The 27,492-nt window shown below is 40.5% G+C and overlaps 1 protein-coding gene across 3 annotated transcripts in view; it reads right to left on the minus strand.

Moving 5' to 3' along the window:
• Positions 1 to 27,492, minus strand: part of DENND6B (DENN domain containing 6B) — a 126,939-nt gene that overhangs the window by 12,697 nt on the left and 86,750 nt on the right. For 2 of the 3 annotated variants that reach the window (XM_040413546.1, XM_040413544.1), the window contains exons 9-19: positions 26,757 to 26,812; positions 23,430 to 23,552; positions 21,876 to 21,971; positions 21,277 to 21,371; positions 18,726 to 18,791; positions 16,803 to 16,867; positions 11,601 to 11,690; positions 11,241 to 11,294; positions 8,625 to 8,734; positions 8,181 to 8,283; positions 5,691 to 5,765 (exon numbers count right to left, since the gene is read on the minus strand). In XM_040413546.1, coding sequence (XP_040269480.1) covers positions 5,691 to 5,765; positions 8,181 to 8,283; positions 8,625 to 8,734; positions 11,241 to 11,294; positions 11,601 to 11,690; positions 16,803 to 16,867; positions 18,726 to 18,791; positions 21,277 to 21,371; positions 21,876 to 21,971; positions 23,430 to 23,552; positions 26,757 to 26,812 — 933 coding nt within the window. The remainder of the gene's footprint in view (positions 1 to 5,690; positions 5,766 to 8,180; positions 8,284 to 8,624; positions 8,735 to 11,240; positions 11,295 to 11,600; positions 11,691 to 16,802; positions 16,868 to 18,725; positions 18,792 to 21,276; positions 21,372 to 21,875; positions 21,972 to 23,429; positions 23,553 to 26,756; positions 26,813 to 27,492) is intronic. The other variant, XM_040413545.1, reaches the window with a different exon arrangement.

Here is a 27,492-nt window from a genome sequence, read left to right on the forward strand (position 1 = left end):
AACAGATATCTATTCATATATTCATATATAGATATATTCCTGTGTGCATTTATTTAGCGTTTGAACTTATTAATGATTCATATATACTATGCAATATTGATGTATTATAACCAAATATTATTAATGTATCTTTATATGTCTATATCTCACTGAGAGGGTATATTCTAGGGGATATAAAATGTGTTTAAGTGGAAATTTCTTAAATAGGGTTTATTTTAGAGGAGCTGATGTTATTTCAAACATCATTACTCAATAGCTGAAGACAGTTAAGGTACACAAACCAGAAAAACCATCATTACTCCTATCTGCCCCATAAATTCAGGGATTAGGAAAACTTCTGATACCGCCAGTCAGTCTGAGCAAAGTGTCAGAAAGAGCCCCTCCTAATTGATTTAAGGTGTGAAAGGGCAAAGTTTAAGTAGTAATAAAACAAGCAATATAATATGTTAATTCTTAAAATATTCAAAATTGTTATATGATACAACAGTGCCATCAAGTGGTAGATGGGCAGAAGTTTCCTAGGAATGTCAATTAGTGACATCATCCCCATGTTTAACATACGTCACACCCACCTTATCTAATTGGTAATTCCTATTCCAAGAGGGGATGGGCATAGATAAGGATGGGGATATCTGATCCAGTTTTTGGGAGAGAAAAAAACACTTCTTCAAACACTTCACAAACTTCACAAAAGGAAAAACTTCACAAGGACTTCTTCACAACGGAACTCTTTACAAAGATTCATTCATCAACATCACTTCATACGTCAGGAACGTACTACAGGACGGGACATATCTAAATCTTGGAAAGCTGGGTCCATTCTAAAAGCTCTTTATCCCAAAGCCAGGGGTAATGTATAATCAATTTCATTTGCAGTAATTATAAATCGCTCCAATTGGCATATAGTTGAGACCCCATTATTAGTGGGTCAATAGTGTTAAAACAATAATTTTATGGGAAATTTTAATGAACGTGCACATCATTAGAATTCTTGTAATATTGATATCAGAGTGAAATCTCTGATCGGATATTATTATCCGTAGTTAGGCCAATGGGCGTATTTATAAGGTGTCTCTTACTGCCATATTCTTTGATTGAGCATAAGGAATTTTCCACAGATTCATTTCTATTGTTTTGTTGTTATTGTTACATTATAATATTTTAATAATCGGTAATAATTTGATAATAATTTGAATAACATTGTATTGTACTTGGTGTACTAAATTAAGTGAGCCCGGCGTAAACGGCGGAGCATCATCTTGTGGTCAATTTTGATATTATCCTTGTATTCATTTGTATGCCATTTTTACTGCATGTATTTATTTGTAATAAATTATATTTTATATAATTAATTGCACCCTGTTTCATTATCTGCACAAATTAACTTTAGATCTCATCAATAAAAGAACTGGCGTTTATATGTCCGCCAATAAAAATTTAAATTTTTAATTTTTCATATTTCATAAAAATATGAAATCATAATTTTTATGATTTCATATCTTATATGAAATAAATACCCGACATGACACATGGGAGGATTTATCATCCCCATATACCAGAAAACCAGTGCACCAAAGTTTAAAAAAACAAACAGGTCTGCAACTTTTTAAATGGCATTTATGCAAAAAAAAATTGCACAAATAATGTTTAACCTCCATCTTGACAATTTTCTGATAAGGGAAAGTGGTGTGGGTAGGGCCATTAGTCCAGCAGATTTCTGGTGTAAATGATAACTAAAATCTACACCAGCTATGAGTAGGCATAGATTTAATTCAAGGCACACAGACTCCCAGAGGATGTACTTAATTTATGTTGAGGCGTGTGTCTTGTCATAAATTAAGCACATCCTCTGTCAATGCACAGGATATAAAGACGGACTTCCCCCACAGTCCTTTTATCTAATCTGTTTTGATTTTAGATATTTATTATTTTATATATTTGATTATGAGGGCAGCCATATTGCCTGAGCTGTTGTTAAATTGTTAAAGTGGTTCTATGGGATTTTTATATTAATGGCCTATCCTTAGGACAGGTCATCAATATGTGATTAAAGGAGCTCCAACTCCTGACACCCCCACCACTTAGCTGTTTTGCAGTAGCTCTGGAGGCCTGTTTAAACATAGTGACTGGCTGGCATCGTCCTCAAAGCTGGTCACTATGAATGGGTGCTTTGCTCCTCCTCCATTCACTTGAATTCGAGGAGCGCTGAAGTAACTGCTCTGTACAATACTGTCACGTGGGGAGTGGGGGAAACCCCCCACCGTACAATGTCAAGTATAACGATGAAGCAGCTAGGCCAGGACGCCGGAATCAGGGAGCAGGTCACCTCCTATTGCGTCCCTAATCCTCACCCTAACTCCTAACCGTATGAGCGGACCTTGATGGTAGGACGACTCATACCTTGGATACCTTTGGCCCTGATAATCCCTTACATAGGAGCAGGGGAGAGACGACCTGTTCTTCCCAGACACGGATGCACAGGAGTCTCAAAAGGCCTAGCAGCAAGGAAAGGAAAAGACCATATGCAGCAACAGCGTCGGCAGGTAAGAACACCAGAAACACACTTACCTGCTGCAGCCACCACGACTGGAACTCGTGCATAAGTACAGGTGCCCACACACCAAATAGGACACCGTACAGACAACACACACACACAGGTATCCAGCACTTCTGATACTGCCTGGACCCCATGAAGCAAGCAGCATGGCTGCCCCAGGCAGCATTGCATACAGACTTATGGTTCACCCCTCCGGGAAACCAGCCCCCTCATGGAGGTACAACACACACAGGGAAAACGTCTTGCATACATGCAGGGACAAACACCAACAACAGCCCAGACATGTAACAACAAACAAGACGTACAACAAACCCTGAACATAAACCCACACCAAACATATAACCAATGAGGTTGGGTACATAGGGGATACAAGGGGGACAAAAGAATGACATCGCAGATGACATCGATGTCCTACAAGGTGGCCCTCAAGGACTGGGCAGATAGATCACCCTGGACTGGAGCAGAGCACCAGCACCAACGACAGCTGAAGTACAACTGACTCCAGCCAGGAAGCCACAGGAGATAAAACCCAAGTGACCACACCCAGTCAGGGAGTTAACCCTTCCAGCACCAGACAGAGGAAGGCTACAACTTAAAGAGGAAATGCACATACCAGCCAACACACAACACGTTGCCGCCGGCAACAGCATGCGTGGCAACCATGTCACGGCGCACACAGCCAAAGCCGAGACACTGCCACCACATGCCATAACAGCAACACGTTGCCACCGGCAACTGCAAAATGGCACAAGCGCACACAGCAAAGGCGTGACAAATACACATTGGACGAGTTGTGTGGCACTGCAGCTACTGCGGAACAGCTGTTTGGTGGGGATAATGGGAGTTGGACTGCTGCCAGCAGATATTGATGAACTTTTGATGTTTAGGTGGGAATTACCCTTTACTACACTTCTTCATTATCAATGAGAAAAAGCTTTCCACTCTACTTTCCAAATCAAACTTCAACACCTGTGCTCTTGACCCAATTTCATCCCACCTCATCCTTAAACTTGGCACTATGCATATCCCTACCCTAACCCACCTCTTCAACCTATCAAACCTGGTGTCTTTTAAATATGCCACCATCACACCCATCATCAAGAAGCCTTTGACCAGTCCTTAATCTAGCTATCACCCCATCTAACTACTCCCATTTGCAACCAATATTTCAACCTTGAACTATCCTCCCACTTCTCATCCCACTAACTTTTTGACTAGCTAAAATCTAGGCAATCTTTTGACACCAATCGTTTGACACCGCCACTCTACTGAAACTGATCTGCTAGCTGCCAAAGTTAAACGTCATTAATCTATGCTCCTCCTTGTGTTTTTGACACAGATTACCATTTATTTCTGTTCAAAAACGTGTCCCTCTCTTGGATCACTTAACACTTGAGCTGAATTGGTCCACTCCCTGTAAACCCAGCAAGAATAGCTGCTGGGATAACTGGTTTGCCCTGTTCCACTGGATCACTTCGGTCTTGAATATAGTCTTTGAAAGACATTGACGGCCTGTTTAAACATAGTGACTGGCTGGCATCATACTCAAAGTTTTCATAGGATGGAACACGTTGCATGTCGACCAGTGAGGAATGGCTCATCCATGACTATAGTAGGGAATCTGAGCTTTCAAAGCTTTCTGTGCCACTGTCTACAGAGTCCCTGTCCTCGGATTTACCAAAATTAGAGCTTAGCAAAACATTCATGTTGCTTTGACCATAGTCGTGGGTCAGAGAGGAATAATTATTTCCCATGGATTTCATGTAGGAATAACTCTGGAACTCCTGCTTTACTGGTAGGATATTTGTGACTTGGGTAACTGGACACAGGTCGCTGTACATTTCTGTTTTACGGTAAGTCTGCACTTGAGATACATAATGCAGAGGCTCCATATTAAAGCTTAAAGGGTTCTGTCACCCCACTAAAGTGTTTTTTTTTTTTTTTGGGCTAGTTAAATTAGTTATATAGCGATATCTGAAAATATAATAGTGTTCCTTACTTTGATCCAGCAGTTTAGTCAAAAAACGAAGTTTTATCATATGCAAATTCGGTCTCTACCAGCAAGTAGGGCGTCTACTTGCTGGTAGCTGCTGCAGAAATCCGCCCCCTCCTCTTGTTGATTGACAGGGCCAGCCGGGATCTCCTCCTCCGGCCAGCCCTGTCGGCATTTCAAAAATCGCGCGCCCGTGTTGAATCTGCGCAGGCGCTCGGAGATGAGGAGGCTCGTCTCCTCAGAACTCCCTCAGTGCGCCTGCGCCGATGACGTCTTCTATTTCGATGATAACATACAATCTGACCTACTCTCCTGATACATCCCCACAGGCAGGCTCGGACTGGCCCATAGGGGCACAGGGGAATCCCCCGGTGGGCCCCTGAGCAAGGTGGGCCCCTAGTCTCCCACCCCCTGCACAAGTGGCACATAACACAGTAGACTAACTGCACTACATACATATATTCAATGTACAGCACCTCAACCAGCCTATGTTCATTAAAAAAACTTGTTAGATTATTTATTATATTTGAATGTATCCGTATGGTGGGCCCCCAAAATAAATTTTACTGGTGGGCCCTAGGTACCCCAGTCCGACACTGCCCACAGGTAATCTCTGATCTTCACAATAACTTTCTTTACTCTCCTCTTGTCTGCTCCTCACACACAATATTTCTCTTGTGCATTTCATACTCTGGAACTCACTACCCAAGCACATTGGACTCTCCTCCACTATTCAAACTTTCAAAAGCAATCTGAAAACTCAACTTTTCAACTTGCCTACAATCCACAATAAACCCAGCAACCATTAAACAGCCATCTTCTACACTCACCCACTGTCTCCTTCCCCCTTCTTTTGGAAAGTGTGAGGGTTCTCTCCTCCTTACTGCTCAGTTCTTTATTGCAGTCTATTCCCCAGTGTTGTCTGGTTTCTTGCTAAAACTGGACAACCCTTTTAAAGATTCACAAAAATGAGGATCTGAGCTTCTGGGCCTGTGCAATCACTGTGACATAATTGTACGTTAATTGTACATACTGATAATGTCAAGGTGCGGGAAGCGTCAGTGATAATGGTAAGACTTGCAATGAAAAAGAATGTGACATCCGTGACATTAACTGATTTATGGAATTTAGATACACTACCAGTTTGTCTCTGAGTTTCAGTACCAGATCCACAATCTCCACTTCTGATTTGTTCTTTATCCATGCTGTTATGTTCTGTGGTAAATGCACAAAAGGCATTAGTTGTATACATTATTAGTTTGCATCCTTAGCAGTTTCATTATATATCTACTACCTGCTGTCTATATAAAGCATACCTTCAGCTATCCACTTAAAAAAACCTGTGCGCAAATAAGTTTATATTATAGAATTAAAAAAACACTGTTTTATTCACTCCTTTATTCTCTTGCAGACTGCACACTATTCATTTTAACCCCTTGAATGGAATCTGTCACCACGAATTTGGATTATTATCTACAGTAATACAGGAGTATTCCTGCACATTTTTCATTTTCCTACTGCCCCGTTCCTCCACTGTCAGCGTTTTGAGAGCTGACAGTGGGGTCGCAGAGGGAGTAGGAAAACAATAAAAGGCAATCCAGACTCCTTATGTGCAGTGCTACTCAAGTAGATATTAGACCAACATCATGGTGACAGATTCCATGTAGGCTACCTTCACACGGTGTGGTTTGTATGCAGGAAATCTGCACCAAAACCTGGTAAAAAATGCAGTTATCGCAGTTGTGGTGTTTTTTTCCTGCATTTATAGAGCTGAGGACATGGGTTGCTACATGGCCGCAAGCACATCCGCAATACCCAGTCCCCATAGCTCTGTGTGCTTTAATTGTGTTCAAAAACCGATTTGATACATATACAAATTACCCTGAGATTAGTCTTGTCCCGGAGATGAGTCAGGGACAGGAATCATCTCAGGTCAATTTGCATATGTATCAAATCGGGTTTTTTACACAATAAAAGCACACAGAGCTATGGGGACTGGGTATTGTGGATGTGCTAGCGGCCATCTAGCAACCCATGTCCTCAGCTTTATACCCAAAATCCTGGTGGCAGGTTCCCTTTAAAAAAAATTTTTTTATCCTCTTATGGGACTTGATCATTTCATCTCTTGTACTACCGTATACATTGTAACCCTGCAGGCCTGGCTGTGGAAATCCACCTTATCTGAACGTACCTTAGGGTACAGTCACATGTGTCATAATTTTAAACACTGCGGATTCTTAGCTGCAGAATTACTTGGGAAAATCTGCAGTGTTCACAGTAGCAGCAAAGTGGACGAGGTTTAAACAAAATCTCATCCACACGCTGGATATCCGCACTGGAATTAGCAAATAATTTGCCATGCTGTGCGAATACTAAATAATCAGGAGGTCAATTTATGTTGCTGCTGTGGTTTTTACCCTTTGCAATACAGAAGGTATAAGTACAGTAATTCCACAGTAATTCCACTTTATGTTTGCAACAAAGTACACACAATGTGGTGTCGATTTTGCTGCTTTGGATGTTGGCCAGATCTGCCACAGACATGCTAAATGTGACTATAACCGTAATGAAGTAGAAATAAGGAAAACTACAGTACAAACTGTAGTTCTGAAGAAATTGCTCTACACAGGTACTACAGGTGAGGATTGTGTAATTTTTAGTTTTCGCTGGAGTTCAAATGATATGTCCAGAACTGCAATGTCTCGTTATGGGTACTTTGAGTAGTTCCGCTGCCGTAACTGCCTTCCGGATCCGGAAATCCGTATGCAAACGGATAGCATTTGTTTCCGGATTAATTGAAATACCAGATCCATCTCTCCGGTGTTATCCGGAAAAACAGATTTTTTTTTTTTCACATTTTTAAAAGGTCTGGGCATGCGCAGACCAGGAAACCGGATCCGGTTTTCCGGAACACTTGGTACCTTAATGCCGATTTCAGCAAGTGTTCCGGAATTTTGGCCGGAGAAAATACTGCAGCATGCTGTGGTATTTTTTCCGGCCAAACACCGTAAGAGGGACTGAACTGATGCATCCTGAACACAATGCTTTCCATTCAGAATGCATTAGGATAAAACTAAAGTGTGAAAATACCCTAAGACAGGAACTCATGTCATTGAGTCTTAACAATTAGTGATGACAATTGATGGAATCTTGCAAACACTGCTTGGAAAAGTATTATTGTGTCTCCTCCCATTTTGTTCAGGTCATGGAATAAGTTGTCTAATGACAGGTCTATTCTCTGACATGTCTGACGAAATTATTTTATTTATCATACAATAACGATTCTGGATCATCTTCACACATAACTGTGTATTCCGTTCCTCAGTTATTGTTATACTTGCTAGGAGAACTTTATGAATCTGCAACTGAGTGTTACCAGTTAAGGGTGTGTCACTGCACAGTCTCACATTCACAGCACCGGTTGGATAGTATCAGACTGTGCAGGGACACACCCCACTAGTAATACTTACTTGCAGATTTATTTATAAACTTCTAGAAACGATAACTGAGGAATGGAACAACAGATAGTTATATGAAAAGATGCTCCAGAACTGTTATTGCAATTATTTTCTAAAACAGAAATGTCAAGAGTGGTGACAGGTCCTGTTTAAATGTTTCAGCAATACTCACTGCTTCACAGATGACTTTGAGATGTGCAGTTTCAAGTCTTTCTCTCATCTCTTTCTGTTTATGTCGATACCATCCATCAAAATGGGGAGACTTTAAGAAACGCCTAAAAAATCATAGAGTCAGAAATAGTGAAGCAGAGTAGAAGCAAAATAAAATCCTACTAGTATATATTGCCCATCTTTGCTAAGTAGTGTTCCCCGTTAGGCTTTCTTGGAGATCTCACTATGCAATAAAGGCCATGGCTATGGTCCACAGTCAGTTCTCTAAGGAGATTGAAGTAAACAGGTTCATTACAGTGCTGAAGCCCCGTCGTTGGTAGGGGTGCAGTGGTAGATATATGGCATATCTAAAGTTAGTTTTTTAATTAAAGTGACACTTAACTCTATAACACTGCATTACATTCCTTGCTGTATTATAGGACACCCCCCCTTCCCCCTTGCTCACCTGTAAAGTCCAATCCAGTCCCCCTTTATTGCAGAGCTATACTGTGGACCTGTATGCTCTAGCATCTTCATTAGCTCTTCCTGCTGAAATGGTCGAACCTGAGGGGGATTCTATGCAAAGAGAGACATAACTTTTGGCTATTTTAATAAAATATAATATCTATCATATGGTACAAAAACATATAACATGAGCATGGATATTCAGTAAAGCAGGTCATAGCCATGAGATATGTATCTGCAGACCACCAACACATTCAGTGAAATTTAGTTAGCTCTGCTGACAATCTGATGTCTGTGTGGTCATACACATTCTTTCTTTTCTTGGAAGGTGTGATTAATTTAGTAACAATGGCCACCTCGAAACACAGATCCACTGGTTACCTAACCAGTTTTAGAGGAGCTTTACCCTTAAATGGTCAATGTTTTTTCAAAAAGGTTTACATAAATCATCAATTGTATAGATGAATATAAGAAACTTTGTAATATATTGTATCAGAGAAAAATGCTACATTTTGCCTCCACTCCATCCCAAACTAATATTCTCTTCTAAGTCCATCTTGAGAAACAAGATGGCTGTCAGCTATCTGAAGGATCAGATTACATTCTGCCCAAATGGAGAGGGGAGGAGGAGGAGGAGGAGGGGGAAGAGTTGAACTGCAGTGAGAGAGAAGAGAAAAACGCTGCATAAATCAATAGTACAGGGGAATTTAAGACCTTTTTTTACAGAGGGGTGAAGAAGACTGCTGGTAGAGGGAGAACAAGGTGTTGTTCTCTGATAAGATATAGCACAAAGTTTCATATACTCACCAGTAATATTCATTTATGTCAACTTTGTTGAAAGGACAGTGACCCTTTAACTTACACAAGGCTGCTACCCCCAGAGTATCCTTCATTAGCAACAGCTGGCGCATGGATACCAGTACATGGTACCAAGGTGGCAGACAGGATTCACAGTCAGATGATGCACAGGTTGGGGCAGGCAGAGGACTAGCAATGGTTGGGTAGCGAGCAGGTGGACAAGGTCAACACACAAGGAATAAGAGAACAAGCATCTTAGCAGACTGTCAAGACAAGAATGAAGCTTACTGCTTAGGCCCAGAGCACCCTGAGAAGGACCCTTAAACAGGCTAACACACATTGGCTCACGGTGGGGTCACTGACAATTAGTGAGCACTGTCCCTTTAAGAGACCAGAAGGTTACAGATTTGCATGACCCAGCACCTGGATAACAACATGCAGAGCAGAGTTGCGGTCCAGAGGACAATGCCAGGTGCGCTGGTGCAGTGTAACAATTTTCTTGGAAGATGGTGTAACTTTTTTTTACTGTATAGGAAAGCACTGCAAAAATGTATACTGTGGTGTATACTTTTTTATCAATGGCAATGTATGGCACTATATGGCTATACAGTGGCATACATCAGCTGAATACTTTGTGGAATAATCCCAACATATATCTACGAAATATTGCTGTAGGGTGATATGACCAAAGCCTTAGAGATTCACAGCCCGGAGATTCTGATGACAACATGTCAGATGAAACATTGGCATGAAGGCCTTGTGAACAGTTAAAAGATGAAATGAAACACCATGCACATCCTACCAGGTTTGATAGCAAACACATAATTTAATATATTCAGCACATCTTACTCCAACATGCTTTTGACTAAGGCTACTTTCACACTAACGTTAATATTTTCCGGTATTAAGATCCGTCATAGGGTCTCAATACCAGAAAAGAAACACTTCCGTTTTGTCCCCATTCATTGTAACTGAACAGAACGGAGTGCTCCAAAATGCATTCCGTTCTTATACTCGAGAGCTGCGGTTTTCTTTCCGTCCTGGGATGCGGAGCATCCGTCAATGGGGACGGATCCGTTTCTCTGAAACAATAGAAAAGGGATCCGTCCTCCACTGACTTTCAATGGAGTTCATGAAAGATCCGTCTTTAGTATGTTAAAGATAATACAACCAGATCCGTTCATAACGGATGCAGACGGTTGCATTATCAGTAACAGAAGCGTGAAAGTAGCCTTACAATGCCGTATGAATAGCCAGTGTTAGTAAATCTGCCCCATAGTCTCCCTGATAGCGCTGCACTTGGCAAAGATTAGAAGAGGAAAAGCAGTTTTACAACATTAGCTTTGGACCTACATCTTCAAGCAATCTTACCTGAGCACAAGACATTAAAAAATACTTTTAATATGTATTAAAAAGGGCTTTTTAATTCTTTTCTCTTTTAATATGACTCATTTAAATAATAAGAAATATGAATATGAATTTTCGGATAGAAGGAATTTATTGTAAAAGTTGCACATCTGGATTGATGGAAGCTGCCTATTGTTACCTATGGTAAACGTAGAACTATTGCACTGAAACTTCTACTGTTTAGAAGCAGACAGTAGATTAATAAGATGTTGTGGGCAGATGGAAAGAGTCATACAGCATCAGCAGGTTCTGTATAGGAGCTAAATACACAAACTGTGCATTATTTTTTATAAGATGAGGCATTTTTAGATGCTTTGGAGCAATAAAAAAAATATTGGTAATGATATCCAATAAGGTCCTGCTGTTCTCCCTTTATTAGTGCATAAATTAATAAAATAGAGTAATGACCTACCTTCCAGGGAGTGATAGCGCTATGATGTGGCATTAGGCTACCCATATAACGTTCCTGAAACAGACAGGTTACAAACAGAGATTATAAGCATCCGTGTAACAGCTCACAACAGCATAAGGGTCCATTCACACGTCCATAGTGTATTGCGGATCCGCAATACACCCGGACGGCACCCCCATAGAACTGTCTATTCTTGTCCCCTATTGCGGACAAGAATAAGACATGTTCTATTTTTTTCCGGAGCTGCAGACCGGAAGTTCGGGGCCGCGCTCCGGAAATGCGGATGCGGACAGCACACTGTGTGCTGTCCGCATCCATTCCTGCCCCACCACCATGGACCCTAAAAAAGATGTTCCTTACCAGTGGAAGAATAAAACTTTGGGTTAAATCAAACAAGTGTTTCCGTAGCATTAAGCTGAGTGCGGAAGAAGGGAGTTTCTTCTGGAGACCCTGAAAAAAGAGAAGGTAATTTATATAATGTACTTACATACTATATTTAATAGATGGATGCAGTCAGGTTGTTCATCTTGGTTTTCAGGGCTAGGAACACATGATTATTTATATTGGTGGATTGCTAGTGGGGAACCCTCCTCTATGACTTCCATATGCACTAAAAGGGCTTGTGAACCATATGGACAACTGCTTTAAGATACTAAGGCCTCTTTCACACGGGCGTCATGTTTTTTGCCCGGATAAGATGTGGGTGCGTTGCGGGAAAATGCGCGATTTTTCCGCGCGAGTGCAAAACATTGTAATGCGTTTTGCACGCGCGTGAGAAAAATCGGCATGTTTGGTACCCAAACCCGAACTTCTTCACAGAAGTTCGGGTTTGGGTTAGGTGTTCTGTAGATTGTATTATTTCCCCTTATAACATGGTTATAAGGGAAAATAATAGCATTCTTAATACAGAATGCATAGTATAATAGGGCTGGAGGGGTTAAAAAAAAATAATAAATTTTTTAACTCACCTTAATCCACTTGATCGCGCAGCCCGGCTTCTCTTCTGTCTTCTTCTTTGCTGTGCACAGGAATAGGACCTTTGATGACATCACTGTGCTCATCACATGGTCCAATCACATGGTTCATCATGGTGAGGGACCATGTGACGTCACCACAGGTCCTTAGCTGGCAGCTCAACATTACAGAAGAAGACAGAGATCCGCAACTACGCGATCAAGTGGACTCGGTGAGTTAATTTATTTTTATTTTTAACCCCTCCATCACTATTTTACTTTGCATTCTGTATTCAGAATGCTATTATTTTCCCTTATAACCATGTTATAAGGGAAAATAATACAGATCGGGTCCCCAGCCCGATCGTCACCTAGCAACCATGCGTGAAAATCGCACCGCATCCGCACTTGCTTGCGGAGGCTTGCAATTTTCACGCGGCCCCATTCACTTCTATGGGGCCTGCGTTGCGTGAAAAACGCAGAATATAGAGCATGCTGCGATTTTCACGCAACGCACAAGTGATGTGTGCACAGCCCCATAGAAATGAATGGGTTAGGATTCAGTGCGGGTGCAAGCGTTCAACTCACGCATTGCACCTGCGCGGAATACCCGCCCGTGTGAAAGGGGCCTAACACTTTTCACTTCCCCTGAGATATCCCCATCACACCGTGACTAAATTGGTTTTATAAAAGAGAAGAAAAATAAAAGCCAAGCCAAGGAACCACGGCAGAACCGAATAAGAGCCAAAAACACATCTGTGTTGGGAAGAAATACTGCGGCAGTTTTACTACTGCACAGGCTGTGTGCCAGATTTATTAAGTGTTGCAGACTATTCTTTTGCTTTGCCGGACAAGGAGGATGGAAGTAGAGATGTGCCAAAAATTCAGACACAAGATCTGGCACCAAGTGAGCCAGATAATATGTGGTCTAAACTGAGACTAGACAGTTTAGGTGAGCCAGATTTATCATTCAGGATCAGTACCTGTGATGAATCTGGTGGATTTTTACACTGTCTAGTCTAAGCCCTATTAGACTGAATAATGTTAGGGCATTTATCGGGAACAAGGATTTATAGAAATGCTAATTTCCGATAATTGACCTGTATAATTGTGCTGTCGATCAGCTCATTTGTCGGCTGATATGCATCTTTCATCAGGATGAAAGATGTCCCATTATTGCCAGCACATCTCCCTGGGTGATCAGGGTGCTGCCAATAATACCCAGAACAAAGGAGAACTGACTGCGGTAGCAATCTTTCCTCCCACATTGGCCTGTATAATAGGCTGATACAAACGAGTATCAATGGATGCATTTCTTCAACGGCACTCACCCTGCCCGAATATCAGTAGTCTAATAGGACACTAATTGTGCACTTAGACATTTTTAGTAAGTCTACCCCTATTGAGTCAAATTTGTGTCACCAACACACCTGTTAGGCCTCTTTCACACGACCGTTTTTTTCCCCGTTTACGGGCCGTTTTTTGCGTTCCGTATACGGAGCCATTCATTTCAATGGTTCCTCAAAAAAACCGGAATGTACTCCGTATGCATTCCGTTTCCGTATTTCCGTTCCGTTGAAAGATAGAACATGTCCTATTATTGCCCGCAAATCACGTTCCGTGGCTCCATTCAAGTCAATGGGTCTGCAAAAACAACGGAACACATACGGAAATGCATCTGCATGTCTTCCGTATCCGTTCCGTTTTTGCGGAACCATCTATTGAAAATGTTATGCCCAGCCCAATTTTTTCTATGTAATTACTGTATACTGTATATGCCATACGGAAAAACGGAACAGAAACGGAAACATAAAGGAAACAAAAAACGGAACAACGGATCCGTGAAAAACGGACCGCAAAACACTGAAAAAGCCATACGGTCGTGTGAAAGATGCCTTAGGAAAAGGATTTTACGGAGAGAATTAAAAGTTCCGTTTTCAGTCCCAGGATTCCTCTGGGGTATGCTCTACTGACGGAAATATCCATCAGTACCTCAGCAAATGATCAATCATTGAGCAGTTACCTTATGACAGAATCTGCTGTTTAGGCAAACATGGTCTGAATTTTATTTTTGGAATTTTATAGTTTCACTCAGAGATAGCAATCATTGGAGCGGTCAGGTAGCCGGTGCCCTCTTTGTGTTAAAATAATGTGAATTCTTTTGTTTTGAATGTGTTTAGAACTTCGGCACATAGCAAAACAATGTGAATTTGCACTCCTTATTCGCTGTGGTTTTAGGTAAAATACTGGTGCAGCTTCCTCAAAGCCTCTTGAAATTCAGACGAGTAGATAATAGTTACAATTCGAATGGTAGCGATTCATGTTGGACGATAATCGTGTAGTGTAAATGTATGTAGCCACTGAACGACTGTACTGAAAACACTCATTACTTATAAAACTGTTTATGCAAACAAATTAATTGAAAACACTCATTACTTATAAAACTGTTTATGCAAACAAATTAATTATTTCTCGCTATTGAATTGTGGTATATAAAGGTACATCGTGTGAAACATCAGCCATGTTTTATGTAAATCATGAGTAAGTGAGTAAACAATCTCATGTGAACAAATTTGTACACGAAAATCTTTGCATGAAAAGGTCGGTCTGTCATCGGCTGTCAATCGCTAAACGATTATCCACTTGTCAAAAGACACAAGGATGCAATTAACTAGAAATGAAAGGGAATGTGTCACTACTATGATCTTGGGCTATTATCTGCTATAATACATGAGTAGTACTTCAGGTAAGGAGTCCAGTCACTGCTTTGTATTTTCCTACTGCCTCCCATCCCCCCGCTGTCAGGGTTTAAAGCTGCGCTGAAATACTTTGTCGGGACTGCTGTGCATGTGTACATGAGTCTTCTGCTTTATGTTGGCACAGCATTGCGGTCCAGACTGTGTTTATGACAGTGGGGGAATGAGGAGCAGTGGGAAAATATAAAATGGTGATCTGGACTCCTTATGTGCAAAACCATTACTGCAGATAATAGTCCAGAATCATGGTGACAGATTCCCATTTAACTAAGAGTCTCCATATTTCCATAATGTAAATACGCTCTTAACCATGAGGACAAAAGTTGGCTCTCTAGTACCACCTATCGGACGGCTCCCAATATGGTTGTTCGGCTGACAGCTACTGAGTTTGTTCTGGCTAGACACTTTTGTCTAAGTCTATACCAGCTACTGTTTGGCTTAGTTTGAGACAAATTTTACACCAGAATATTGACGCAATACTGGACCTAAATGAATATATTAGGCTATGCCCCCTTTCCCACAAAGTCATACCCCTTTTCCATGAAGAAATGCCTCCTTGTCAGGCGAAGGGTTGAGTTTCTCTAAACTTAGAAGGGCAGCTTCCACATTTTGGAGCAATTTAAAACCTATTCTAGGTGAACTCACATTAGTAAATGTGGGTCACTGTTTGAGGTTCTCTCTTAAAGGGCCAGACAGTGGCTTATAGGTTACTCATCAAATAGATGGCACTAGAAAACGTTTGTCCTCCTGGATAACAGCTTATTAACATTTCCTTTTACTAGGGAGCATTGCCTGGTCTGTAAGACTCCCTATGCCAACTTGGCAGTTTCCAAAAAGAGATTGTCCACCCTCAACCCACAGGAACCATGAGCCACTGCAGCCAATGACAGGCCTCAGCAGTGATGTGTACTGTCATGGTAGATTTTTGATATGCTCTCTGAACAAGGAATCCACCCAATTGTCTGTGATACTCTAAATTTTTATATTTTCTCCAGCAGTAACAGTATACGACCGGTCATATATGTCCTGGGTGTCAACCTTTATAGCAGGGGTTTCAAATTAACCAATCAAATTATGCCAACTGTTGAAACAAGAACATATATGTCTCCATAGGTTACAGTGATGGCTAACCTCTGGCACTCCAGCTGTGGTGAAACTACGCCTCCCAGCATGTTCCATTAATTTCTTTGGAGTTCTTAGAACAGCCAAGCAAGTGTGCATCTTGGGAGTTGTAGTTTTACCACAGCTGGAGTGCCAGAGGTTAGCCATCACAGCCATAGGATTACATCTGGAAACAATGAATGTAGCTCCTAGGTGGGACAGAAATGAATTATTTTGTCATACATACATCTATGAGGAGCCTATACAGTTCATACCAAATATTACAGACTGTGATTAAAAAGATTACAGAATTCAGAAATGTACAGAACAGCAGTGTCCATAAACTTTCTAAGTTGTTCTTACTATTTATGGTAAGATATTTCTTTATACTGTAAATGTTCTGAAATGGTGAATACATATGAAATAACCTGTGTACACACTCTCATGGTTTTCTTTTTTTTTTACGTGAGCTATGACAGATACAGTATTGTGTAACTGGTCCTATTGGTTCCAAATGACATGTAGTGCATTTACTAGGCTTTTTCCATATTGGAAATAGCAGCCAGCAGACTTCACAATTTTGGCATCAAAAGGGAACAGAAACCTGACAGAAAAAGAAATAATTTGTGTGAACATTTGTGTGTTTGCCGAGAGTTGCCAAATGCCTTACATAATAATCACAAAGCTAGCATCAGTTACTCAGGAACCCATGTCTGTACATTTTACATCCACCCCCATTTCTAAGCAGTTACCTTTAATAATTGTTTAATAAGGGCTTTGTCTTTGTGAAGAAATGGCTTATAGGAGGTGTACATCCCTACAGAGAATAAAAATAAAGACAAATACAAACATATTTAGTTTACAGTCGTTCATGTCTACAGTACATGCAGAAATTGATAACAATCTCCCTTCTCCCCGATGTACTACTAGGTTGGCCAAGTACTGAAGATAGCTGACGGTTATCTCTCCTGCCCTTATACACATGCAGACTTGGCTCGACTGAGAGTGTATGTGTTCTGAATTAAGCAAGCTGCTGCCAGACATCAATATTCAAGGCCAACATTGCAGCACCCCCTAGACCTTGACCACGAGCTGGTCTGGAATGTGTGGAATATAGGGGGAGATTTATCATCTCCCTTCCCCAGGTTTGTCACAAATGGCGTTTTTACGTCGCCCATGCCACTTTCTGAAAAAGGGGGCATAGCCAGTTTTCTGACGCAAATAAAGACAGAAATCTATGTCAGCTCCAAGCTGCCGTAGATTTCATTCTGGTTCACGGACTGCCCGGACATGCACCTAATTTACGAAATCACAAATTAGGTGTATCCTCCAGCAGCGCAGGGGATATCATAGACCGGCTAGATGTATCCAACCTCTCTGAAACTATATGGGAAAATTATAATAGACCAGCATTTTACACTGGTCTATGATATCCCCTGCGCTGCGGTAGGATGCGCCTAATTTATCATAAATTAGGCGCATCCTCCTGCAGCCGTGTGCCACTATGAAATTTACAGCAGCTTGGAGCTGTCATAGATTTCTTTCTTTATTGTAATGCGTTTTGCACTCGCGTGAGAAAGTTCGGGCTTGGGATCGGTGTTCTGTAAATAGTATTATTTTCCCTTATATCATGGTTATAAGGGAAAATAATAGCATTCTGAATACAGAATGCATAGTAAAACATCGCTGGAGGGGTTAAAAAAATTAATAAAAATCATTTAACTCACCTTAATCCACTTGATCGCGTAGCCCGGCATCTCCTTCTGTCCCCTTTACTGAATAGGACCTGTGGTGAGCATTAATTATAGTTCAAGGACCTGTGATGACGTCACTCCGGTCATCACATGGTACGTCACATGATCTTTTACCATGGTGAATCACCATGGTAAAAGATCATGTGACGTACTATGTGATGACCGGAGTGACGTCATCACAGGTCCTTGAACTATAATTAATGCTCACCACAGGTCCTATTCAGTAAAGGGGACAGAAGCAGATGCCGGGCTATGCGATCAAGTGGATTAAGGTGAGTTAAATGATTTTTAATTTTTTTTTAACCCCTCCAGCGATGTTTTACTATGCATTCTGTATTCAGAATGCTATTATTTTCCCTTATAACCATGTTATAAGGGAAAATAATACAGTGAATAGACTGTCACCTAGCAACCATGCGTGAAAATCGCACCGCATCCGCACTTGCTTGCGGATGCTTGCGATTTTCACGCAACCCCATTCACTTCTATGGGGCGTGCGAGCATGTTCTATCTTTTTGCGGTGCGGAGGCACGGAAGGGAACCCCAGGAAGCACTCTGTAGTGCTTCCGTAGTGTTCCGTGCCGCATCTCCGGATTTGCGGACCCATTGAAGTGAATGGGTCCGCATCCGTGAAGCGGAATTCACACGGAACGGTGCCCGTGAATACGGCAACGGGCAGCACACATTCGTTTGAATAATTCCTAAGGCTGTGATCAGGGACCAATATGTTTGTCTTTGCACTTCTGCTACTTATCGTGTATCATATATACACATTTGCAGTAAATCCAACTTTTAAGCAGGAGGGCACCTCCTGGAAATAACTGTAACTTTACCAAAATCTACTGCTGTTTTTTCAAGGCATAATTTACAATGATCCCCTTATGAGAGTCTATGTAGTTATAAGATTAAATTACTAATTACCCATTTTCGTGTCCAGTGTCTTCAACTTTGTAATCTTCTTTAACTTCACTTGTTTCGGCAAATCACCTGTAGATGAAAAAAAGTCATAATCCATTTCATATTTTGATATACAGTACTTCCTACTATGAGGGAAATATAATGCATGTACATAAATATATTGGCATTTACAGTACATAAGTATAGTGGCATAAATGCATTGAAAAATGGTGACCTAATGAAAATCGGTAACAGGGCCCCCAGCTACCATGGACATTTATAATACTTACCGTATGTCATTTTCTATGGCAGATGGGCCTTTTGGTAAACCAGGGTCCAGGCATGTCTGCTACCTCAACACACCCAACTATGTCCCTGCTGCATTATGTAAGACCTGTAACCTCTACTGACATGTCGGTTTTAGTAACTACTTGCATTCCTTATTTAATAACAAAACTGGAGAATCTATTCTTATGGCTCTATGTTATGCAATTCCTTTATTACTCCTACTAGAAGTTATGAATGAATTGCTAGCAGTTTGCAATGAAGGTCCAGATGGGTGCTACCAGTTTGGGGGGGGGGGGGGGAAGGGGAGGTGTTTTGGCACAGTCTGACACTATCAATTCAGTGCTGCAGGGACACCCCTCAACTGGTAACATCTATCTGGACCATCACTGCAAACTGCTAATACATTATTCATAACTTCTAGCAGGAATAATAAAATAATGTCACATCATAGAGTATAAGGATAGATGCTCTAACATTGTTATTACGAGGGAAATGCAAGTAGTCACTGAAACAGACATGTCAGGAGAGGATACAGGTTGTCTTGAACTTGTGTACAGTCATGTGAAAAAATTAGGACACCCTTTGAAAGCATGTGGTTTTTTGTAACATTTTTAATAAATGGTTATTTCATCTCCGTTTCAACAATACAGAGAGATTAAAGTAATCCGACTAAACAAAGAAAACTGAAGAAAAGTCTTTTCAAGATCTTCTGTAAATGTCATTCTACAAAAATGCCTATTCTAACTGAGGAAAAAGATAGGACACCCTTGCCCCTAATAGCGAGTGTTACCTCCTTTGGCTGAAATAACTGCAGTGAGACGGTTCTTGTAGCCATCTACCAGTCTTCGACATCGGTCTGAGGAAATTTTACCCCACTCCTCAATGCAGAACTTTTTCAGCTGTGAGATGTTTGAGGGGTTTCTTGCACGTACAGCCCTTTTCAAGTCACCCCACAGCATCTCAATGGGATTCAAATCTGGACTTTGACTTGGCCATTCCAGGACTCTCCATTTCTTCTTTTTCAGCCAATCTTTGGTTGATTTACTAGTATGTTTTGGGTCATTGTCATGTTGCATGGTCCAGTTCCGCTTCAGCTTTAATTTTCTAACTGATGGTCTCACATGTTCTTCAAGCACCTTCTGATACACAGTAGAATTCATCGTGGATTCTATGATGGTGAGCTGACCAGGTCCTGCTGCAGCAAAGCAGCCCCAAACCATGACACTTCCACCTCCATGCTTCACAGTTGGTATGAGGTTCTTTTCTTGGAATGCTGTGTTTGGTTTACGCCAAACATGTCCTCTGCTGTTGTGTCCAAATAATTCAATTTTGGACTCATCTGTCCAAAGAACATTATTCCAGAAGTCCTGGTCTTTGTCAACTTTATCTCTGGCAAATGTCAGTCTGGCCTCGATGTTTCTCTTGGAAAGCAAAGGTTTCCTCCTTGCACACCTCCCATGCAAGTTAAACTTGTACAGTCTCTTTCTGATTGTAGAGGCATGTACTTCTACATCAACAGTAGCCAGAGCCTGCTGTAGTTCTCGAGATGACACTTTAGGGTTTTTGGAGACCTCTTTTAGCATCTTGCGGTCTGCTCTTGGGGTGAACTTGCTGGGGCGACCAGTCCTGGGCATGTTGGCAGTTGTTTTGAAAGCCCTCCACTTGTAGACTATCTTCCGGACAGTGGAATGGCTGATTTCAAAATCTTTTGAGATCTTTTTAAATCCCTTCCCAGACTCATAGGCTGCTACAATCTTTTTTCTGAAGTCCTCTGACAGCTCTTTTGCTCTCACCATGGTGCTCACTCTCACTTCAACAGTCAGGAGCACACCAAACTAAATGTCTGAGGTTTAAATAGGGCAAGCCTCATTCAACATGCAGAGTAACGATCTACTAATTATGTGCACCTGGTGTGATATACCTGTGTGAGATCTGAGCCAATTTAAGAGGGAATACATGTGAGGGTGTCCTATCTTTTTCCTCAGTTAGAATAGGCATTTTTGTAGAATGACATTTACAGAAGATCTTGAAAAGACTTTTCTTCAGTTTTCTTTGTTTAGTTGGATTACTTTAATCTCTCTGTATTGTTGAAACGGAGATGAAATAACCATTTATTAAAAATGTTACAAAAAACCACATGCTTTCAAAGGGTGTCCTAATTTTTTCACATGACTGTATGTCATGCTAAGCCTTAATGCTTTGTTTAGGTGTCATATGGTTATATTGTAAATCTAAGGATGCTCCCTACCACAATATGTAATCTTCATTACCAGTGTGGTCTTCTTACCAGACACTCGAGGTTCTCCAACACGAAGGATGTGAGGCCAGTGCTGCAAAGTCTTGATGAAGAAAGGGTTGGTTACTCCAAGTAACAAGCTAGGACTGCAGTGAGAAACCAAACAAATAAAACCTTTCTTAACTTTTAGAATTATTTTTAGTACCTATTTACAGGTGAAACTCAAAAAATTAGAATATTGTGCAAAGTTCATTTATTTCAGTAATGCAACTTAAAAGGTGAAACTAACATATGAGAAAGACTCATTACATGCAAAGCGAGATAAGTCTTTATTTGTTATAATTTGGATGATTATGGCTTACAGCTTATGAAACCCCAAAGTCACAATCTCAGGTCCCCTTTGCTCAGGGGGTATGGATTAATTAGCTGACTAGAGTGTGACACTTTGAGGCTAGAATATTGAACCTTTTCACGAAATTCTAATATTAAGCTGCATTAATGCAATTCCTTTTAATTTGCATTACTGAAATAAATGGACTTTTGCACGATATTCTAATTTTTCGAGTTTCACCTGTAAATCACTGTCTGTTTTCTATGATGTTTTTCATCAGAATCAAAATAATTAAGAAAGAAGAACAAATGTTACTCACGGGGCTTGTGTTTTGGTTGTGTATTCTTTGAATTCACTGTCATGAATAGTGAAATATGGGCGAAAATCAGAGCAAAACTTTAAAGGAGAAATGCATCTGTAAATACAAAAACAAGCAGAGTACAGCAAGGTGAAAAAACAGCTAACGGTTGCTGAGTATTCTTTAGGCAAGTTGTTTTTTCTATTATTTCAGTTGCTTGAAAGAGTTCAGTTGACACATATGTAAAGGGCCTTTTACAAGGCCTGATGCAAAGTGAAAGGGGGGGGGGGGGGGATGATTGTTATTACAACCACTTGTTCCCCAATCACTTTAAAGGGAACCTGTCACCGCGATTTGGTGTATAGAGCTGAGGACATGGATTGCTACATGGCCGCTAGCACATCCGCAATACCCAGTCCCCATAGCTCTGTGTGACAGGTTCCCTTTAAATGATAATGTTGGCAGCACATCCACTGTTTACACAAAGCAATGTGCTGTTGGCGAAAAACTATTTTTGATGCTGCATGAGGGCAATTAACCGACAAAGAAACGTTTTGCGCGTCTGCTGGGTGATTGACAGGACATCAGGAGCCAATTACTGGGAACATGTGTTAATAACAACGTTCATTCCTGATAATTGGCCTGATGCTTTATATATACTGACTATACTCTACATTATTTTTTATAAAAAAAAAACAATCACAGATGATAAATAAGCAGAAGAAAGGTTTTGATCTGTGCCATAGGAGTCTGCCATATTTATGACATGCGTTACAGTAGCACCATAACAGGAACTCAGAAGCCGTACATTCATAGGTTGTATAACACAAAAAAAATAATTGTGATTTATTTTAAAGGGTTGGAGACTATGGACAACACATGACTTAGGCCTCATGCACACGACCGTATCCGTTGTTGCAGTCTGAAAATTGCAGATCCGCAAAATATGGATGTTGTCCGTGTGCCATCTGCATTTTTTTTGCAGACCCATTGACTTCAATGAGTCTGTGGTCTGCATTTTTGTGAAAAGGACATATGGATGCAGAAAGCACAAGGATGATCCGTGTGCATATTACACATCCGTATGTCCGTTCCACAACAGCTAGAACACGTCCTATACTTGGCCACAAAATCCCCCAATGAAGTCAATGGGTCTGCAAAAAAGGCGGATGCAACTTGGACGGCATCCATATTTTGCACATCTGCAATTTGAAGACTGCAAAATACGTAGTCGTGTGCACGAGGCCTTAGTCAGGAAGCCTGTAAAATCATTATAGTGTTTACCGGTTACTAACAACAGCTAAATCATTTTGCTGTTGGCACTTGTATGTCCTGAACAAAACTGACCTTTTTGTTCATCGTGTCATACAGCGCATGGCAACCATGGATGATCTCCAGTAACAAAGGGTTATATTTGTCTTTTACCTCAAAACAAGTCCCATTCATTCTGTAAAGATCCACCTCCTTTAGAGGGATGGATCCCGTTAAATCCTTCAAGCAATCTATTTGGATGGATAAAGTGGGTAATGCCTCTATAAAGTATTGAAGATAACCCCATCAAAGTGAATTCATTACCCAGTCAATGCTAGTACAACTTCAGATGAAATGGTGGGTGAAGGCGCCATAATAACTAGTGGCTCTCCTAGCAGAACCAGCTCCCACAGCAACTGGAGGTTCATCAGAACTGACTGCAGGGACCTAGTTATATAAAGAGAATATTAATAGTTACATAATGGAGTAAAATTATAATCTGTGACTTTGCACTTCTCAGAAACTGGTGTTAACTATAGCTGAAATCTACACCAGCTCATAGCCAGAGCTGCCACCGTGAATTTTTATTGTGGACAACTCAGGGTAGGTTCACTGATCCTTTGTTTTGAACATCTGCTCAATTATGCTAAATTTGCATCAGTTTTAGCTATTTCTGCCTCAGATCTGTTATTTTAGATGAAAAAAAGTCCTCCACAAAATCCTTTTTTTACATCTAAAATATTGAAGAACGGAAAACAAAACGGTGATGTGAACCTACCCTTACCCAAAAATCAAAGACAACCAACATTCTTTTAGGGACAAATTGGAAAACCATAATGAATGATAAAGACACTAATTACGGTAATACAGGTCTATAGAGCAGTATACTGACATGAACTCATAACCAGTGTTTTCTCGGACTGTTCAGAAATTTATTAAAGGATGGCAACCCTGCTCATAACTCGTGTAGATTTCATAGAAAATGGCAATTTTTTTTGTAAATTATAAAAACATTATATCTCTTACATTTCTATTAAAGGGGTTTTCCAGGCTTTTAATATTGATTGCCTATTTCGATCGCGAGTAGGAAGAAAGACAGGAGAGGGCATACACACACAGTGCGTGCCTTCTCTTCATATAGCTGATTGGCGGGGGTTTCGGGTGTAGGACCTTATATCGAGCGTTCTTATATCGACGACCTATCCTTCGGAAAGGACATCAATATTAAAACCCTGGAAAACCCCTTTAACCCCTTAGTGACTAATGACGTTTTTTGTATGCCATAACGTGGTGTTAGTTACCGCATCATGACGTGCACAGTACGTCATGAGATCAAAGTGTCACCGCGTCCGTAACAACCAGAACTATAAAAATATCACATGACCTAACCCCTCAGGTAACCACCGTAAAAAAATAAAAATAAAAACAGTGCCAAAAAATAACTTTTTTTGTCACCTACCATCACAAAAACTGCAACACCAAGCAATCAAAAGGGCATATGCCCCCCAAAATAGTACCAATCAAACCGTCACCTCATCCGCATCCCGCAAAAAATGAGACCCTACCTAAGACAATCGGCCAAAAAATAAAAAAGCTATGGCTCACAGACTATGGAGACACTAAAACATTTTGTGTAAAACTTAAATAAATAAGAAAAAGTAGACAGATTAGATATTGCCACGCCCGTAACGACCTGCTCTATAAAAATATCACATGACCTAACCCCTCAGGTAAACGCCGTAAAATTAAATAAATAAAAACTGTGCCAAAATTACCAATTTTTTGGTCTCCCTGACCTATAAAGTGTAATAATGAATGATCAAAAAATCATATGTACCCAAAAATGATACCAATAAAAACGTCAACTCTTCCTGCAAAAAACGAGCCCCTGCACAAGACTATCGGCAGAAAAATGTAAAGAAATATGGCGTTCAGAAAATGGAGACACAAAAACATATTTTTTCTTCAAAAATGCTTTATTATGTAAAACTGAAACAAAGAAAGTAGACATATTTGATATCATTGCATCCATAACAACCTGCTCTATAAAAATAGCACATGATACATCCATTCTTTGGTTACCTTGCCTCACAAAAAACATAATATAGAGCGATTAAAAATCATATGTACCCCAAAATAGTACCAATAAAACTGTCAACTTATCCCGTAGTTCCTAAAATGGGGTCACTTTTTGATTGTTTCTACTGTAGGTAGCATCTGGGGGGCTTCAAATGGGACATGGTGTCTAAAAACCAGTCCAGCAAAATCTGCTTTCCAAAAACCGCGCTCCTTTTCTTCTGCGCCCTGCCATGCGCCCATACAGCAGTTTACCACCACATGTGGGGTGTTTCTATAAACCGCAGAATCAGGGTAATAAATATTGAGTTTTGTTTGGCTGTTAACCCTCGATGTGTCAAAGAAAAAAATGGATTAAAATGGAAAATCTGCCAAAAAGTTAAATTTAGAAATGTAAACTCCAATTTCTTTTTATTCTTGTTGAATACCTAAAGCAGGCATCCTCAAACTGCGGCCCTCCAGCTGTTGTAAAACGACAACTCCCACAATGCCCTGCTGTAGGCTGATACCTGTAGGCTGTTCGGGCATGCTGGGAGTTGTAGTTTTGCAACAGCTGGAGGGCTGCAGTTTGAGGATGCCTGACCTGAAAGGGTTAAAACGTTTGTAAAATCAGTTTTGAGTAACTTGAGGGGTGTAGTTTCCAAAATAGGGTCATTTATGGGGGGTTTCTACTATGTAAGCCCCACAAAGTGACTTCAGAACTGAGCTGGTCCTTAAAAAGTGGGTTTTGGAAATTTTCTTAAAAATTTTAAGAATTGCTTCTAAAATTCTAAGCCTTCTAAAGTGCGAAAAAAAATAAAATGACATTTACAAAATGATGCCAACATAAAGTGGACATATGGGGAATGTTAAGTAATAAATATCTTATGAGGTATCACTTTCTGTTTTAAAAGCAGAGAAATTGAAATTTTGAAAATTGCAGCTTTTTCAAAATTTGTGGTAAATTTGGGATTTTTTATGTGTAATCTGATTTTATTTTCTTTTTCTTTTTCAAGTGACATTTTACAGAAAAAGATAGCAGAACACATGATACGGGCAAAGCCCAACAATAGGTCACGCAGGACCCACATAATACAGCCATAGTATAAGTGTGCAATATGACGAGCGATAGCACTTGGCATAGTGTTGTATCAAGTTAATTCCTAAGGCAAACAAAACATATAGGACACAGAAGGAAAGAGGGTAAGGGTGGGAGGGGGGTACAGATGGTATCGAGGCACACTTGCAGAAAACTGTATAAGAATATCCACAAGATCACAACATATTCTTAAATCCCTGAGAATCCAAGAATAAAGTCAGAGAGGTATATCTATTCTGAAACAACTCTCCCCTTTCTTGGCTGTCTGCTAATTTGGGATTTTTTAATAAATAAAGGTGAAATTTATTGACTCAAATTGATGACTGTCATGAAGTACAATGTGTCACGAGAAAACAACCTCAGAATGGCTTGGATAAGTAAAAAAGTGTTCCAAAGTTATTACCACATAAAGTGATACATGTCAGATTTTCAAAAATAAGCCTGGTCAGGAAGGTGCAAAATGGCCGGGCCATTAAGTGGTTAATTACATATCTCACCTGAAGAGATCCAACTCATGGATGCTGGAGATGTGGCATGGGGGGTCAAGTCGGTCCTGTGTAATATGTAGAAATGGAATCACAACACTTAGCATATACAGTGTATTTAAGATGAAACAATATAGTATATGGCTATTACATCAGTTTTAGGCTCCATTCACACGTCCGTAACGTGTTTTGCGGATCCACGGATCCACAAAACAGGGACAGCGGCAATGTGCGTTCCGCATTTTGCAGACCGCACATTGCCGGCACTAATAGAATATGCCTATTCTTGTCTGCAATTGCTATTTTTTTCGGGAACGGAAATGCGAACGGAAATTAATGGGTCCGCTATTCCGTTCCGCAAAATGCGGAACAAAATTGCGGAAGTGTGAATGGGGCCTAAGTCAACCTCCTCTATCTTTGGGAAAAAGGCCTTCATATTATGATGGAAGCAGATACCTTTGTGGAAGAGAGAGCTGTTTCAAGCATATTTTAACTGTGAAGGTATGTTAAAACTCTTAAAAGATTCAACATACTGGGTGTAGGAGGATTCTTTATCTTACTAACATCTGTGAACACATTCGCCATTTGTGGTTTATACATGCAGGACACAACACGGAAGAAGGTGAATACAGGATGTGTCATGGCCGTATGTGCATTATGTGAAAGTGCCTTACTAAAAAGTAGTTGTGCAAAAATGCTGTTACCATCTGTAGAACACTTTCATTTGCTGTAGTGGCGAGCTCACCCT

This window comes from Bufo bufo, chromosome 1, assembly GCF_905171765.1.
Source record: "Bufo bufo chromosome 1, aBufBuf1.1, whole genome shotgun sequence".
Taxonomy (NCBI): Eukaryota; Metazoa; Chordata; class Amphibia; order Anura; family Bufonidae; genus Bufo; species Bufo bufo.